At 45.6% G+C, this 12050-nt stretch overlaps 1 protein-coding gene across 1 annotated transcript in view; it reads left to right on the top strand.

Annotated features, from left to right (window-relative positions):
- Utrn (utrophin) overlaps positions 1-12050 on the top strand; it is a 456941-nt gene that overhangs the window by 142747 nt on the left and 302144 nt on the right. Inside the window, exons 20-23 of the mRNA XM_051206176.1 lie at positions 2119-2360; positions 2837-3017; positions 4488-4633; positions 5554-5766. Of these exons, the coding sequence (XP_051062133.1) occupies positions 2119-2360; positions 2837-3017; positions 4488-4633; positions 5554-5766 (782 nt within the window). The remainder of the gene's footprint in view (positions 1-2118; positions 2361-2836; positions 3018-4487; positions 4634-5553; positions 5767-12050) is intronic.

Raw genomic sequence — 12050 nt, 5'->3', positions numbered from 1 at the left:
TTTGAAACGATCACAGTTGACCGACCGCACACCTTCAGGAGCTGGCGCTGTGCTGCAGCCCTGACTGCCGCGTGCTTCCCTAAGGCACCACCCGGGCGTTTCCAAGAGGCTGAGGCCAGCATGTGGGCACCTCGCATGTCTATTTTACTGACAGTCCTCTTGCAGACGGCAGGAAGGAGACTCTAGGAGCCTCAACTGGGGGGTTAGGTTGCCCCTTCCCTCACGTTTGCATTTACAGGGAAATAAGCAACAGAAGGAATGCTTGCAGTAGGAGTTTACTAACTCTCATGTCCGTTTTAACGGGGTTTAATAGCGCTGCACATAATATCCACCTCCTGCCCAGGGAGAGGTGGGATCCACTCGCCTGTCCAGAGGCAGAGACAGGGGACCTTTAGATCAAGCAGGCTAGCTAGACCAACCAAATGGACCAGTTCTGAGTTCATCAAGAGACCTTGTTTTAATATGCAAGGCGGAGAGTGATTGAGAAAGACATTTACGCAAGCCTTCATGTGTGAACACACCTTCATGTATCTGAGCGTGTGTGTGTGTGTGTGTGTGTGTGTGTGTGTGTGTGAGTGATCTCATGTGTGTGCGCACACATGTGTGCACACACAGCTAGCTACCCACACACATGGGTATTCAGCACACAAACAAACAAAACCGGAAGTGACTGATGTTACTCCGCTTGCATCTACCAGAATAGAACTAGCTGTGCTGAAGTACAGCCTACATCTCCACTGTTCGCACAGGCGTCAAGAAAAATCGGTGCCTGTTCTTGTTCATGACTCTGGTAGCGGTGACACGTGCGCACGCACGGACTGTGCTATGAATGCTTCGCTCGGGTTTAATGCTCTGTTACCAGCTTAATGGAGGAAGTGCACTTCATCCGCTGATGTGGGCCGTTTGTTCGTCCACGGCATGCGTGGTTGTGTTTCCGATTTCTGGGGGGTGTCGCGTGACACGCAACTTTCTAAATTTGCATTGTTGGTGAAACAGGAGTGACTTCCTGTTTCCCGAGACATGTTCCTTTTGCGTGTTCATTTCTGTGGGCTTTGATAATGTATATGTACAGAGAGGGCTCCACCTGTCGCCGCCGCCCTCCTCACACCCTGAACATGTCCTCTCAGCACAGATGTCTGCCAAAGACAAAGACCCCGTTGCCACTTGCCTATATCGCCTCATACCTGCTTTTAAAAGATGTCATGGCATTTATAGCACTAGAAAAGATATGGGAAGACCTACTGTTATAGCTAACTTTTAAAAAATCATTTCTAAAGACACTGTGAACCTTTCTAAAATCTGAGGGGAAAAAAAAAATCATGATTCTCAGTGGCTGGAAGGCTGGCTCAGTGGGTAAAGGTTTTTTGCCACCAAACCTAAGGACCGAGTTCTTTTCCTGACACCCACGGGTGGGGAGAAAGCGCCAATTCCAGCAGTTGGTTCCTTTACCTCCGTGTGCAGGCCTTGGTACACGGGCAGCCCCCCCCCCACCAGATAAGGAAATTAATGTAAAAACTTGTAAGGTTAATGCAATAAGAGTAATAGCATTCTTGAGGTGTGTCATTATTTTGGCATTTTTCATATGTTTGTATGTTTAGAATGGTCAGTAGGCTTGTTGATGCTTCCTGAGCCTGGGTCCTGGTTTTCTTTTCCTACCTACACCTAAGTTGCTTGCAGGGAAGGAGGAGACTCTTTTCAGCCCTGGTTGCTGCAGGCTTGAGCCAGCTCTGAGTTTTGCTAGCTGTCCGTTTTGTTTTCTAGCTCTGCACAAATTCTCAGGCCTTTGAGCTTATTTGCCTGCATCAGATTAGAAGCTATCAGAATGTTAGGTTGTCACGGATGTAATCGTGCGTTGTATGGAAGGAGGAACTGGCTGATGCTCTGTGAGATAGCCATACCTCTTAGCATTCCCCGCTCCTCTTAGGTCAAGGAGTTAAAAGGACATCCAGCCGTTTTCTAAGTGGATCATTACAATTTGCCGTTGTATTAGAAGGGACCTGAGGGAATCATCACTGTATCTTTCACCGTGTTAGAGTGTGCAGGACCAATTCTACACAACGTTGGCATCGCTAGGTGAAGTGTTTTCTTTGACACACTTGGACTTTTCTGTTTGTGTAGAGGGCCTTTCGACCGAAGAAATAAACGGTGTTCTGGAAAGGGTTGCATCAGAGTGGAAGGAAGTTTCTCAGCAGCTGCAAGATCTGGGAAGGAAGATTCAGCTTCAGGAAGATATAAATGTTTATTTTAAGCAGCTCGATGCCCTTGAGAAGACCATCAAGGCAAAGGAAGCCTGGCTGAGGGCCACACCCCTTTCTGAATTGCCCCAGCAGTCCCTGTCAAGCTTAAAAGATTCATGCCAGGTAGGGCGCCAAAGAGCTGGAGTATACATCCTTTTCATGCTGAGTCTCATATATAAAGAGTATATATCATTCAATGTGTGTGATGAAAGGTGTGTGTGTGTGTGTGTGTGTTTGTGTGTGCGCATGCACGAGTGCCCATCAATGTGTAGGAAGGCTATAGGGCAACAGAGAACGTTAGGTATCCTGCCCTACCACACTCTACCTTACTCCTTTGAAACACAGTCTCTCCCCTAACCTGGAGCCTGCTGTCTAGTTCGCCCCAGCTGTCCTCTATCCCTGCCCTCCTCCCTCAGCACACGGGTTGCAAGACACGCTGATGCCCACATTTTGCAAAGGCAAAAGGTTTTGTGGAAGAGAGAGCAGAGTGTAGGGGAGAGTGGATCTTGTATTGGCAGCTTTGTGTTCATTTTCTTTGTAACTTTCTATGGGGATGCTCGTCTTCATGCTGTGACGGGATCGTGTTTTTTCTTCCTTAGAGGGAACTGACAGATCTCCTTGGCCTTCACCCCAGAATTGAGACACTAGGTGCAAGCTGCTCAGCCCTCAAGTCTCAGCCCTCTGTCCCAGGTTTTGTCCAGCAGGGTTTCGATGACCTTCAAAGTCACTACCAGGCCGTGCAGAAGGCCTTAGAGGAATGCCAACAACAAGTAGACACCGGTAAGCTCTGGCTTTCCACCGAACTCACTTCTATCTCTGCCTGCCTGCCTGCCTGCCTGCCTGTCTCTCTCTCTCTCCCCTGTCAGTTTTCCTTAATCTAAATATTGCTCCTCAGGGTCTCTGAGTTTGTGGTGTCTTCTTCTGCACCTGTGTAGCTAGAGGTCTTACAATTCCTTCTGTTTAGTTTCTGTTTAGTACATTTAGTACATTCAGAATATATTCAGTGCTCACACTTGTTTGTAAATAAATAGGCAATGTCACATGCTCTAAACTTGTACAAATTGGATAAAACGATTTCTGAAAGACTTTTGTTTTCCTTTTGCGGTGATGCATTGAAACCCGCACGCTGGACACATGGTTTGTGCTCCCATCCTTATGGAAAGTTTTGTGGGAGGAGCAAGTGTTGCTTGAACCAAAAGCATCACCGATTTCTATTGGCCCCTGGTGGAGGGTTAGGGTATTTGCAACACCACCCATTCCTTGAAAGGAAGCACTTTGCACTCCCAGAATTTGAGCAAAATCGAAGAAGTTGGAATTGGGAAAATTGGAATAAATCTTGCTGGGGAAGCAGTCTCTGAAGGATTTTGCAAGCTTGCCTATCGTGTTACGTGTTTCTTCAGCTGCTGCATTGATGCTGTGGGCTGTGTGCGCTCAGTGACTGTCATCTCTGCTGCTGTAGCTCTTACACATCACGTACAGACGTTAGGAACGTATGCGTGTTAGACAAATGTGTCGTGTAGCCTTCCTTTTAGCTGTGCATTGGGACTTTATGCATTTTGCTGATGGCAATTCGTTAACTTACAGCGTGACATCAGTACTAGAGATGCCCCCTTTCTCAGCCGAGTGGTACAAGCCAAGCTTCCGGTTTTGCCAAGCGTCAGTGGCAGGCAGCTTAACTTATGCTGTTAACGGCTTTCACCTCTTGGTTCTTCACGTGCAGCTCACTTCCTCTTCTGCACAAATGCTGATTGTTTGGGATTTGTAGGGCGCCGCAGAGGGATACGCTGTGCTAGCTGGGTGTTGCCAGCCACCCCTCTTCCTTGCCGTCTGTGGGGTTCCCATATAGTTTGTGTACACTCATGGGATGTCAGGAAGGCTGGGGGAAGGGCCTCTGCTGCCTTTTATTCTGTGTAGCAGTTGGGAAAGGGGAGGCTGTGTGAGACAAAGGGAATGTTGTCCTTCAAGCTTCATCGAGACTTTTCAGCGTGATCAAATGAAGAAAAATGATAGTGAGTTAATATTTCAAACATCAGCCGCCAGAGGAATGAAGCCACAGCCGGGCCTGTTTGAAATGCCAGAGGGATGACCTATTTTATTAACCGGCAGAAATTCTTTTCAATTGCATCCATGGGGTCTGATTTATTATCTACTGGAATCTTTTTTATTAGATACAAAAGATTAATGGTGCAGACAATAACAGTGTTAGGGTTCTGCGTTGTTTTCCCTGAGAAAGTATGTTTAACTCATCAGAGCTGAAGAGCCAACCTGGACCTGCGTACTTGGACACATTGAACACCTTGAAAGAGGTGCTAAGAGAGTCAGAAAAAAAAGCCCAGACATCCCTGAACGCGCTCAGTGATCTCACAAAAGCGGAGCAGGCGCTGGAAGAGAGAAAGGTAAGCTGTATCTAAGAACTGTCCGCTCCCGACGGTTCATACTATGTGTGAAGGTGGGTGTGTTCCGAGTCCAGAACCCAGAGGACAACTTCGGGGACTCCAGGAGTTCCAGAGATGGAATTGATGTCTTCAGCCTTGTGTGGCTGATGTCTTCATCGACTGAGCCACCCTGCAGGCCTAAGAATTTATAATTGAAGCTTAATTACCTCAAACAATTTACCTGAGGTCCACAAAAGATACATCATTAAACGTTACTAGGAAAGCTGTGTTTTCTTATAGTTCACATAAGATTAATTCTAAACCTGTTCATAATCTGCTAAATAGATTTCCTAAAATGAGGTGAGGTGTATTAGTTGAACTGATTTTATTTTATTTTATTTATTTATTATTTTGAGACAGGGTTTCACGCTACACTGTGTAGGATGGTGTAGAACTGAATCCATTGCCTCTGCCTCAGCCTCCCAAGTGCTGGGGTGGTTGTTATGAACCACCATGCCAAGCCTGAACTGTTGATACTAATTTTTTTGTTGATCAACTTGCTTCCTTGCTTCTTTCCTAGTGACCTTAAAGCTCTATACTGTTGGAGCTGGTAAAAGAGGCCAAGCCTTGACCATGGGCTCTTGGCACACCGTATGTACCGTTCTAGGGGTTTTTTAGTGTACAGAATACATATGCCACCCCCACAAAACCCATGAAGAGGGAGCTCTGATTGTTCTGATTGGCTGTTCTTTTTTTTTTTTTTTTTTTAAGTAAAATGCCCTCTTCTCCCTTTTTTACTGTGTATGTGTATGCATCAATATATATATATATATATATATATATATATATATATATATATATATATCATGTTACTAATTCTGTGCAGATATTGTTACATTTTTATATACTATACAGATTTAATCTTTTGGAAACTTTTTCAGGCCCTTGATGAAATCCTTGAAAATCACAAACCTACATTACATAAACTGTCAGAAGAAACAAAGAGTTTGGAGAAAAATGTGCTTCCTGATGTGGGAAAAATGTATAAACAAGAATTTGATGATGTCCAGGGGACGTGGAATAAAATAAAGGCCAAGGTTTCCAGAGATTTGCATTTGCTTGAGGAAATCGTCCCCAGGCTCAGAGACTTTGAGGTAAATCGGGAGGCCAAGGAGAGTTTAAGCTCAGCTCAGGTTCACACACTATTATCGAGGAAGACTGGCATGTCTGCTTTCTGAATGTTTAGCATTCTTTCTGGTCCCACATTTATTATATTATGTGCTTAAGTTGGGCTTCATGGGTTGTGTACAAAGGCTCCATTTAAAGTGCCGATAAGCACGTGCCTTTTGTCTCGCTTAATAATGGTTAAAGTAGAATTTCAGTATGGCGGTGTACTTGGTATTGGAACCACTGATCAAAGTGTAGTTAGTGGTGACAAGTTATAGTGGGAGAAGTTCACCTAGTTGATAGCAGAGAATGGAGTGAGGGACAGGACAGGATGGGATAGGACGGGGCGGGGCAGGTGTGGGACAAGTGTCACACATTCTAGACTAGCAGAAAACTTTCTACATAGTCAAGGATGACCTTGACCTTCTGACCCTTCAGTCTCTACCTCTTAAGTGTTTGCCACTGACCTGGCCTTTTAAACCAGGGCCAGGGATTAAATTCAGGATTTTATTAGGCTAAGGAAGTACTGAGCCACACGACTTCAAGGGTTTCTATTACAACCTTCTGCCATCACAAAATGTATACATATTGCAATGGTGTAAATGACATTTATAGTTGTTGGTGACTGCAAAATTTTTGATGATGCTCCCATCGTTTTATCGATGATGATTATCGGCCAACAGTGACTTTTCTCCCCCGACTCTGAGACGTGTGGTAGTCTAAAGATCTCTTTGGCTGTCATGGGCATGGCATAGGGATGGGGTAGGTAGGTGACATCGGAGGAGTAGAAACCCATGTAGCTGTTTTACAGCACATCGGTTGAACCTCATAGAAGCAGAACCACTTAGCCCCAAATGTAAGTAGTTCAAGGTTGACCCATGCTGTGGGAAGTGTTTCTGTATCTTCAAATTTAAATCTGAGCTGAAGTCAGGGGAATTCAAGAGTGAGTCCTGAAAAGTTCATTTTAGGGTTAGTTCAATGTATGCGTTCTAGCTTCTTTCCTGTTGCTGCGTGATAAAACATTATCTACCGAAGCAACTAAGGGGAGGAAAGACTCCATCCTTCTTATCACAGACCATTGTTGAGGGCAAGGTCTTCAGCAGGAACTTAAGGCAGAAACCATAGAGGGACCCGGCTTGCTGGCTTGCTCTCAGACCCATGCTTACCTGGATCACCTGCCTACAGCATAGTCCTCTTACATCTCAGTCAGTTAACCATCAAGGCTACAGACATGCCCACAGGCCAATTTTGAGCTGCCCAGTCCCTCTACTGAGAATCCCTAACTGTTGCTTGTGTCAAGTTGACATTGAAAACTAAGTTAGGATGGTGTACCATTATTTGAATATGAAATTTTAAGGAACAAAAATCCTTCTAAAACACAGAAGAGAGTCCTGAGCTTAGCATAATCCAGTTTTAGTCTTACTTCATTTTTATTACTAATATTGCAATTATAAGTGCTTTTAGCAGCCAGTTGGAGGCTGTGTTGAAGATATTAAACATAAATATTAAAGGTATTTCCCGTCAAACACATGGGTCTCTATTAAAGTATTTGCTATTACAGTAGCCAACTTAATGCCCGGTTATCTTTTGGTGTGTTAACAGAAAGGTTGCTGATAGTTCTTTGTATTCTTTTTTTTTTTTTTTTTTTCAAAATCAGGGTCTCTCTGTGTGGCTTTGGAGCCTGTCCTGGCACTCACTCTGTAGCCCAGGCTAGCCTCAATCTCACAAAGATCTGCCTGCTCTGCCTCCCGAGTGCTGGGATTAAAGGCGTGTGCCACCACTGCCTGGCTGTATTCCTGTTTTTAATTGTACAACTTTCTTAAGCAAACACATGTATGGTTTTAATGCTAACGCCTGCTCACTTAGTGGCTTAAAAGGAATTGCTCATTAATTCACGTGTGAAAACTCGAAGTTCCCCCCATAAAGTTACAAGATAATTGCAGTAAGTAGTCACTCATGGGTTAGCCTTTTCCTTTTCCGTGGTATGCATTCATCTTTTCAACTTCCTTCTTTAAAGTGAGTCCCAGCAGGTGTTAGATTTACTGCCAATTTATGGAGTTTCTTAGGGATAAAGTAGTCTAATTGTTTAATTTAATCAGTTAATTAATTCTTTTGAGATAGGGCTTCACTAATGTAGGTATGGACACTACCATGCATGTTTAAAAAAAAACCCCAGAAATCTGTGGTTTTAAAAATGCATTTTTAATCATCTATATCATCCATGAAGATTGCTATTGAGCAGGTATTGAATAATAGAGAGTACTCACTGCCAACCACATCGTCTCATTTCTACTTCCTATCCTGGTGATAGCTAATATTTATAGTGAATCCGTGAAGGATTTTAATGTGTGCACAGTCCGTACAAACCACAAATTTGAATCTGTGTTTTTTCTTCTATATTATAGAATACATTATAGTAGATCCCGGTGAGGGACATTGTCAGATTCAAAGGAAATTCTGTTACCCCAGATTTCAAAATGCAGAAGGGCGAGATGTCTGTCTGCGGAGCCTGTTTGCGTACCAAAGTGCAGGCTGGCCCGCAGGCTCCCTCATCTTTACCAGCATCAAAGTCCCTGTGTGCAACCCAGCCCTTCTCACCTCCTCCCTTCCCTAAAGCCTCTTCAGCTAAGAAGCTGCCCCCACCCCTCCATTCTCCTCGGAACCCTGCCCTGTCAGCTACTCTGTCTTTTGCCCACTCTCTCCCTTTCTCTCTGTCTTCCTCTCCCCTCCGCTTCCTTTCCCACTCTCTCCCTCTGGCTATTGTCTCTCATATCTCATAAAAGCCTCCCGCGTAACCATACCATGGGGTGGTCATGCCATCAGCTTATCCATCTGGTGCTGAAATCCGGGAGGAGCACAAACGGTCCCCCTTGCAAGGGGCCGGGCCTCTCCTGACCAAACTAAGCTGCGGGTTTGACTCTGCTAAGCTGTGGGTCATTTGTTTCTGCCACCATATTCCACTCCAAATTCCGGAGTCCCGCGGTCTCTTCCGCCGTGGCTTCTCTCCACCTGCTTTCCTTCTCACAGCCTCTCAGCTCCCCTCTGGAGCTTTGTGGTACCCTCCCTCAGTCTGAGTTCCTGTCTTCCACACTTTCTCCCCCTCTCATCTCTTCCCCAGTCACTGCCAAGGGCCTGGGTACAGCTCAGTCAGTGGCCAAAGATGATGCATTAGATGCCCAAATGCTCACAGATGGTAGCAACTTCTACAAGACAAACGATTCCTGAATCGCCTATCTTTAAGTTTTCTCTGCTCTATAAGCGCCTTCCTTTAACCATCCCAGGCATTGTCAGTTTATACAGGCGTGTCTATAGCTAAGAGAGTGGAGAGCTTAGGGAATGAGTCCCCGCCCTCAGAAAAAAAGCCTTTCAGGAATGTAGTACCTTTAGAGGTTGAGTTAATGTTTGTGATCTGCTTTTTTTTTTTTTTTCCCTCAGCCCTGTGAGATTTGTAAGAGGGGCCTCTGTGTTTAGGTGAATGGGCGTAGTTAGTTGCCTCTTATTTTCCTGGCATTTGGTGACATTTCCTTGTCTTCACAGCTAATGCCTTTTGCACAGGCTAAGGTTAGACCACTACACACTTTCATAGTGCTAGGCACACATGTGGGCTTCAATTCTTCTATATGCTGTGCTTGGCAACAGAAATGATCATTTGTACTTTTACAAACCGCCATTCCTTTCCCAGCAGCAAGACGTTTGAAAAAACACGAGACGGGCAATTTTTCCCCCATTATTGATTTTACTGATAGGCTTTTCGTATGAATCATGAGGACAAAGTAAAATCCAAGGAGGCTCGTTTATCTCAGCTCCTCTCTCATCCCCAGTAGTAATATCCTAGATATTAGGACTGTGGTTTATTTTTTTATCAGTCCTTTCCCCTACCGAGTGGAATATACCCGGAACATTACCAGCACGTCCCCAGGTGCACACAAACCTGGTGTCCCTCTTGGCTCTGAGGGCACCACCTTTCCTCAGGCACAGGCCCTCCTGCGACCCACTGCCCAACGATTCAATCATTGTACCCCAGCTTCTCATCTGTTACACTGGAAATTCATCTTCCCACCCACGCCAGAGACTTCTGCATGGGGTCTGCTTGTCCTCAACCAGAGTGAAATGTTCACCCCCGATCACACGGTCCCTGCGGGGCTCCTTCCTTCTATTGCTTGTCCGTGTCCCCATTGTGAGCAGCCATCAGGCTGGCAGAGTATCATGGGTCCCAAAGGACCAGGCTGAACTACTGCCTTCCTCTGGATATGTCATGCGCTCGCTGGCCTATCACCTCCCCTCGCTGATTATTTAAGAACAAACTCTATTAGTAGCCTTCAGAGTTGCTCAGCACCAAACAAAGCACCGCCTAGAGAAGACTCACCCTCCTGTCTTTGTTCTCTGTGTCTTCCACCGTGGGTGGAGTTTTATCATGCTTAGAACTATCTGGTTTCTCCTTCCTCCCAGGAATGAGCTCTTTGAAGCTAGGACTCTGCAGGGTACCCAGCTAGTAAGAGGATGTGAATGAGGGTTTGAATGGCCATGATCTGAATGAATTGCTCTGGAGGTATATGGGATACCCTGCTCACTCCAGTGAGCTTGGGCTGTATAGTCTAAACTCCACCCATCCCGGTGCCAATACAGCTGTCTGCTAGCACCCCCCCCCCCCCTTCAGCTGCTCAAAGATGCTCACCAACCCAAAGTGTTCAGCCCTGGAATGCAGAGAGGACCAACCATTGAAGAAATAGGCCTTCAAATTGCTACTTTGGAAGTATTTCAGAACAAAAATGAGGAAGAATCAAGCCCGTTATTTAGCTAATTTAACCTTTTTGGCCAAACACAAACCTGTTATAATAATTGAAAATGTTGCCCCCTCCCATCATTTTATCCAGTCCAGGGGACATTGGGCCATTCCTCACCCTGGTTTCAGGGACATGGGTTTGGACAAGCTGATGTGTTATTCTTTGCCTTCATCTCTGTGGCATAGCAGTATTGTGACAGTACTTTGAGCATCCTTTTGGTATCTGTTGAAAGCAAAGGCAGTGTCTGCTACAGGCGCTAGAATACCTCAAAGCCGAACAAACTAGGAAGCTCTTTACTTTAAATCACTGCCCTAATTTTGTTTTCACAGCTGGCTTTCTCTGTGTCTTGGGGCAGAAGTTAACAGCCTAAAACTCTGCGGACATTCCAGATGATGGGGGGCCAGGGAGAGAAAAATGTCAGGCATGTAGCTGTCATCAAGTGTGAGCAGGGCTCTTGTGTTCCGAGTTTCCGAGCTTTACAATGCTTCTCGCTCCAGCTCAGGAGAAAAGACAGGTTAAAAGGTACGAAGGGATTGTTACCTTGACCCTGCGTTCCTTCTCTGTGACCCTGAACCAGGGTGTTGCCTGCTCAAGAATTTTTCTGCAGGGATAGTCAGTGTTTTTAAAAATTTGACAGTTTCAAAGGGGAATCTTTGATGATTTATTTATTTATCTGATGTCGAATACTTGGGAATAAAAATGGGAATGAGAAATGGTTACTGTCTTAGACTAGGACGTACTGTTGTGATACAGGGTGAGGAGAACCTTGTGTCGGGGACCTTGGCGGGCTCCATGGCTGGCGAGGGTGACCGCGGCCAGAGACAAACACACCGGACAGACAGAGGAGAGGGAGACAGGCAAAGGCCTGTCTGCTCCAGGGCAACTGCAGGGAAGAGAGCAGGAAAGAGAGGAAGGAAAACTGGGAGAGAGGAGGGAAGAGGGCGAAGAGAGCATAAGTGGGTGGGGTCTGTCTTTTAAAGGGGCCCTTTGCACCAGCATGCAGACTATGCAACCCTGCAACCCTGGGCTGACCAGGGTACTGCCTGAGTTGACAGGCAGGGGCAGGCCAGCGTAATGCCTGAGTTCTTACACTTATGTTTTCATTTTTCTTTGCAGACATTTTTATTAGAAATTTACTGGTAATGTGTATGTGTGCACGTGTGTGCATGTGTAAGATCAAGATAGAGAGACAGACAGACAGGGACAGAAAGACAGACAGAGACAGAGAGAATATGGTATGCTCATGAGACTATGTATGGAGGCCAGAGAGAGAGAGAGACAGACAGAGCTAGGTGATTGTCTCCCCATCAAGCTCTTCTGGCTGGCCAGCAACCTCAGCAATCTACCTGCTTTCCTTTCCTCAGCATTTGAAAGAGGACCACTTGTCACCATGCTGTGCTTTTTGTGTGGATTCTACAGGTCACATTCAGGTCCCCATACTTACCAGGCAAGCACATTTATGGACTGAGTCATCTCCCATGCTCCTA

This window comes from Phodopus roborovskii, unplaced genomic scaffold (assembly GCF_943737965.1).
Source record: "Phodopus roborovskii unplaced genomic scaffold, PHOROB, whole genome shotgun sequence".
Classification (NCBI taxonomy): domain Eukaryota; kingdom Metazoa; phylum Chordata; class Mammalia; order Rodentia; family Cricetidae; genus Phodopus; species Phodopus roborovskii.
This window is presented reverse-complemented; position numbering and strand designations above follow the sequence as displayed.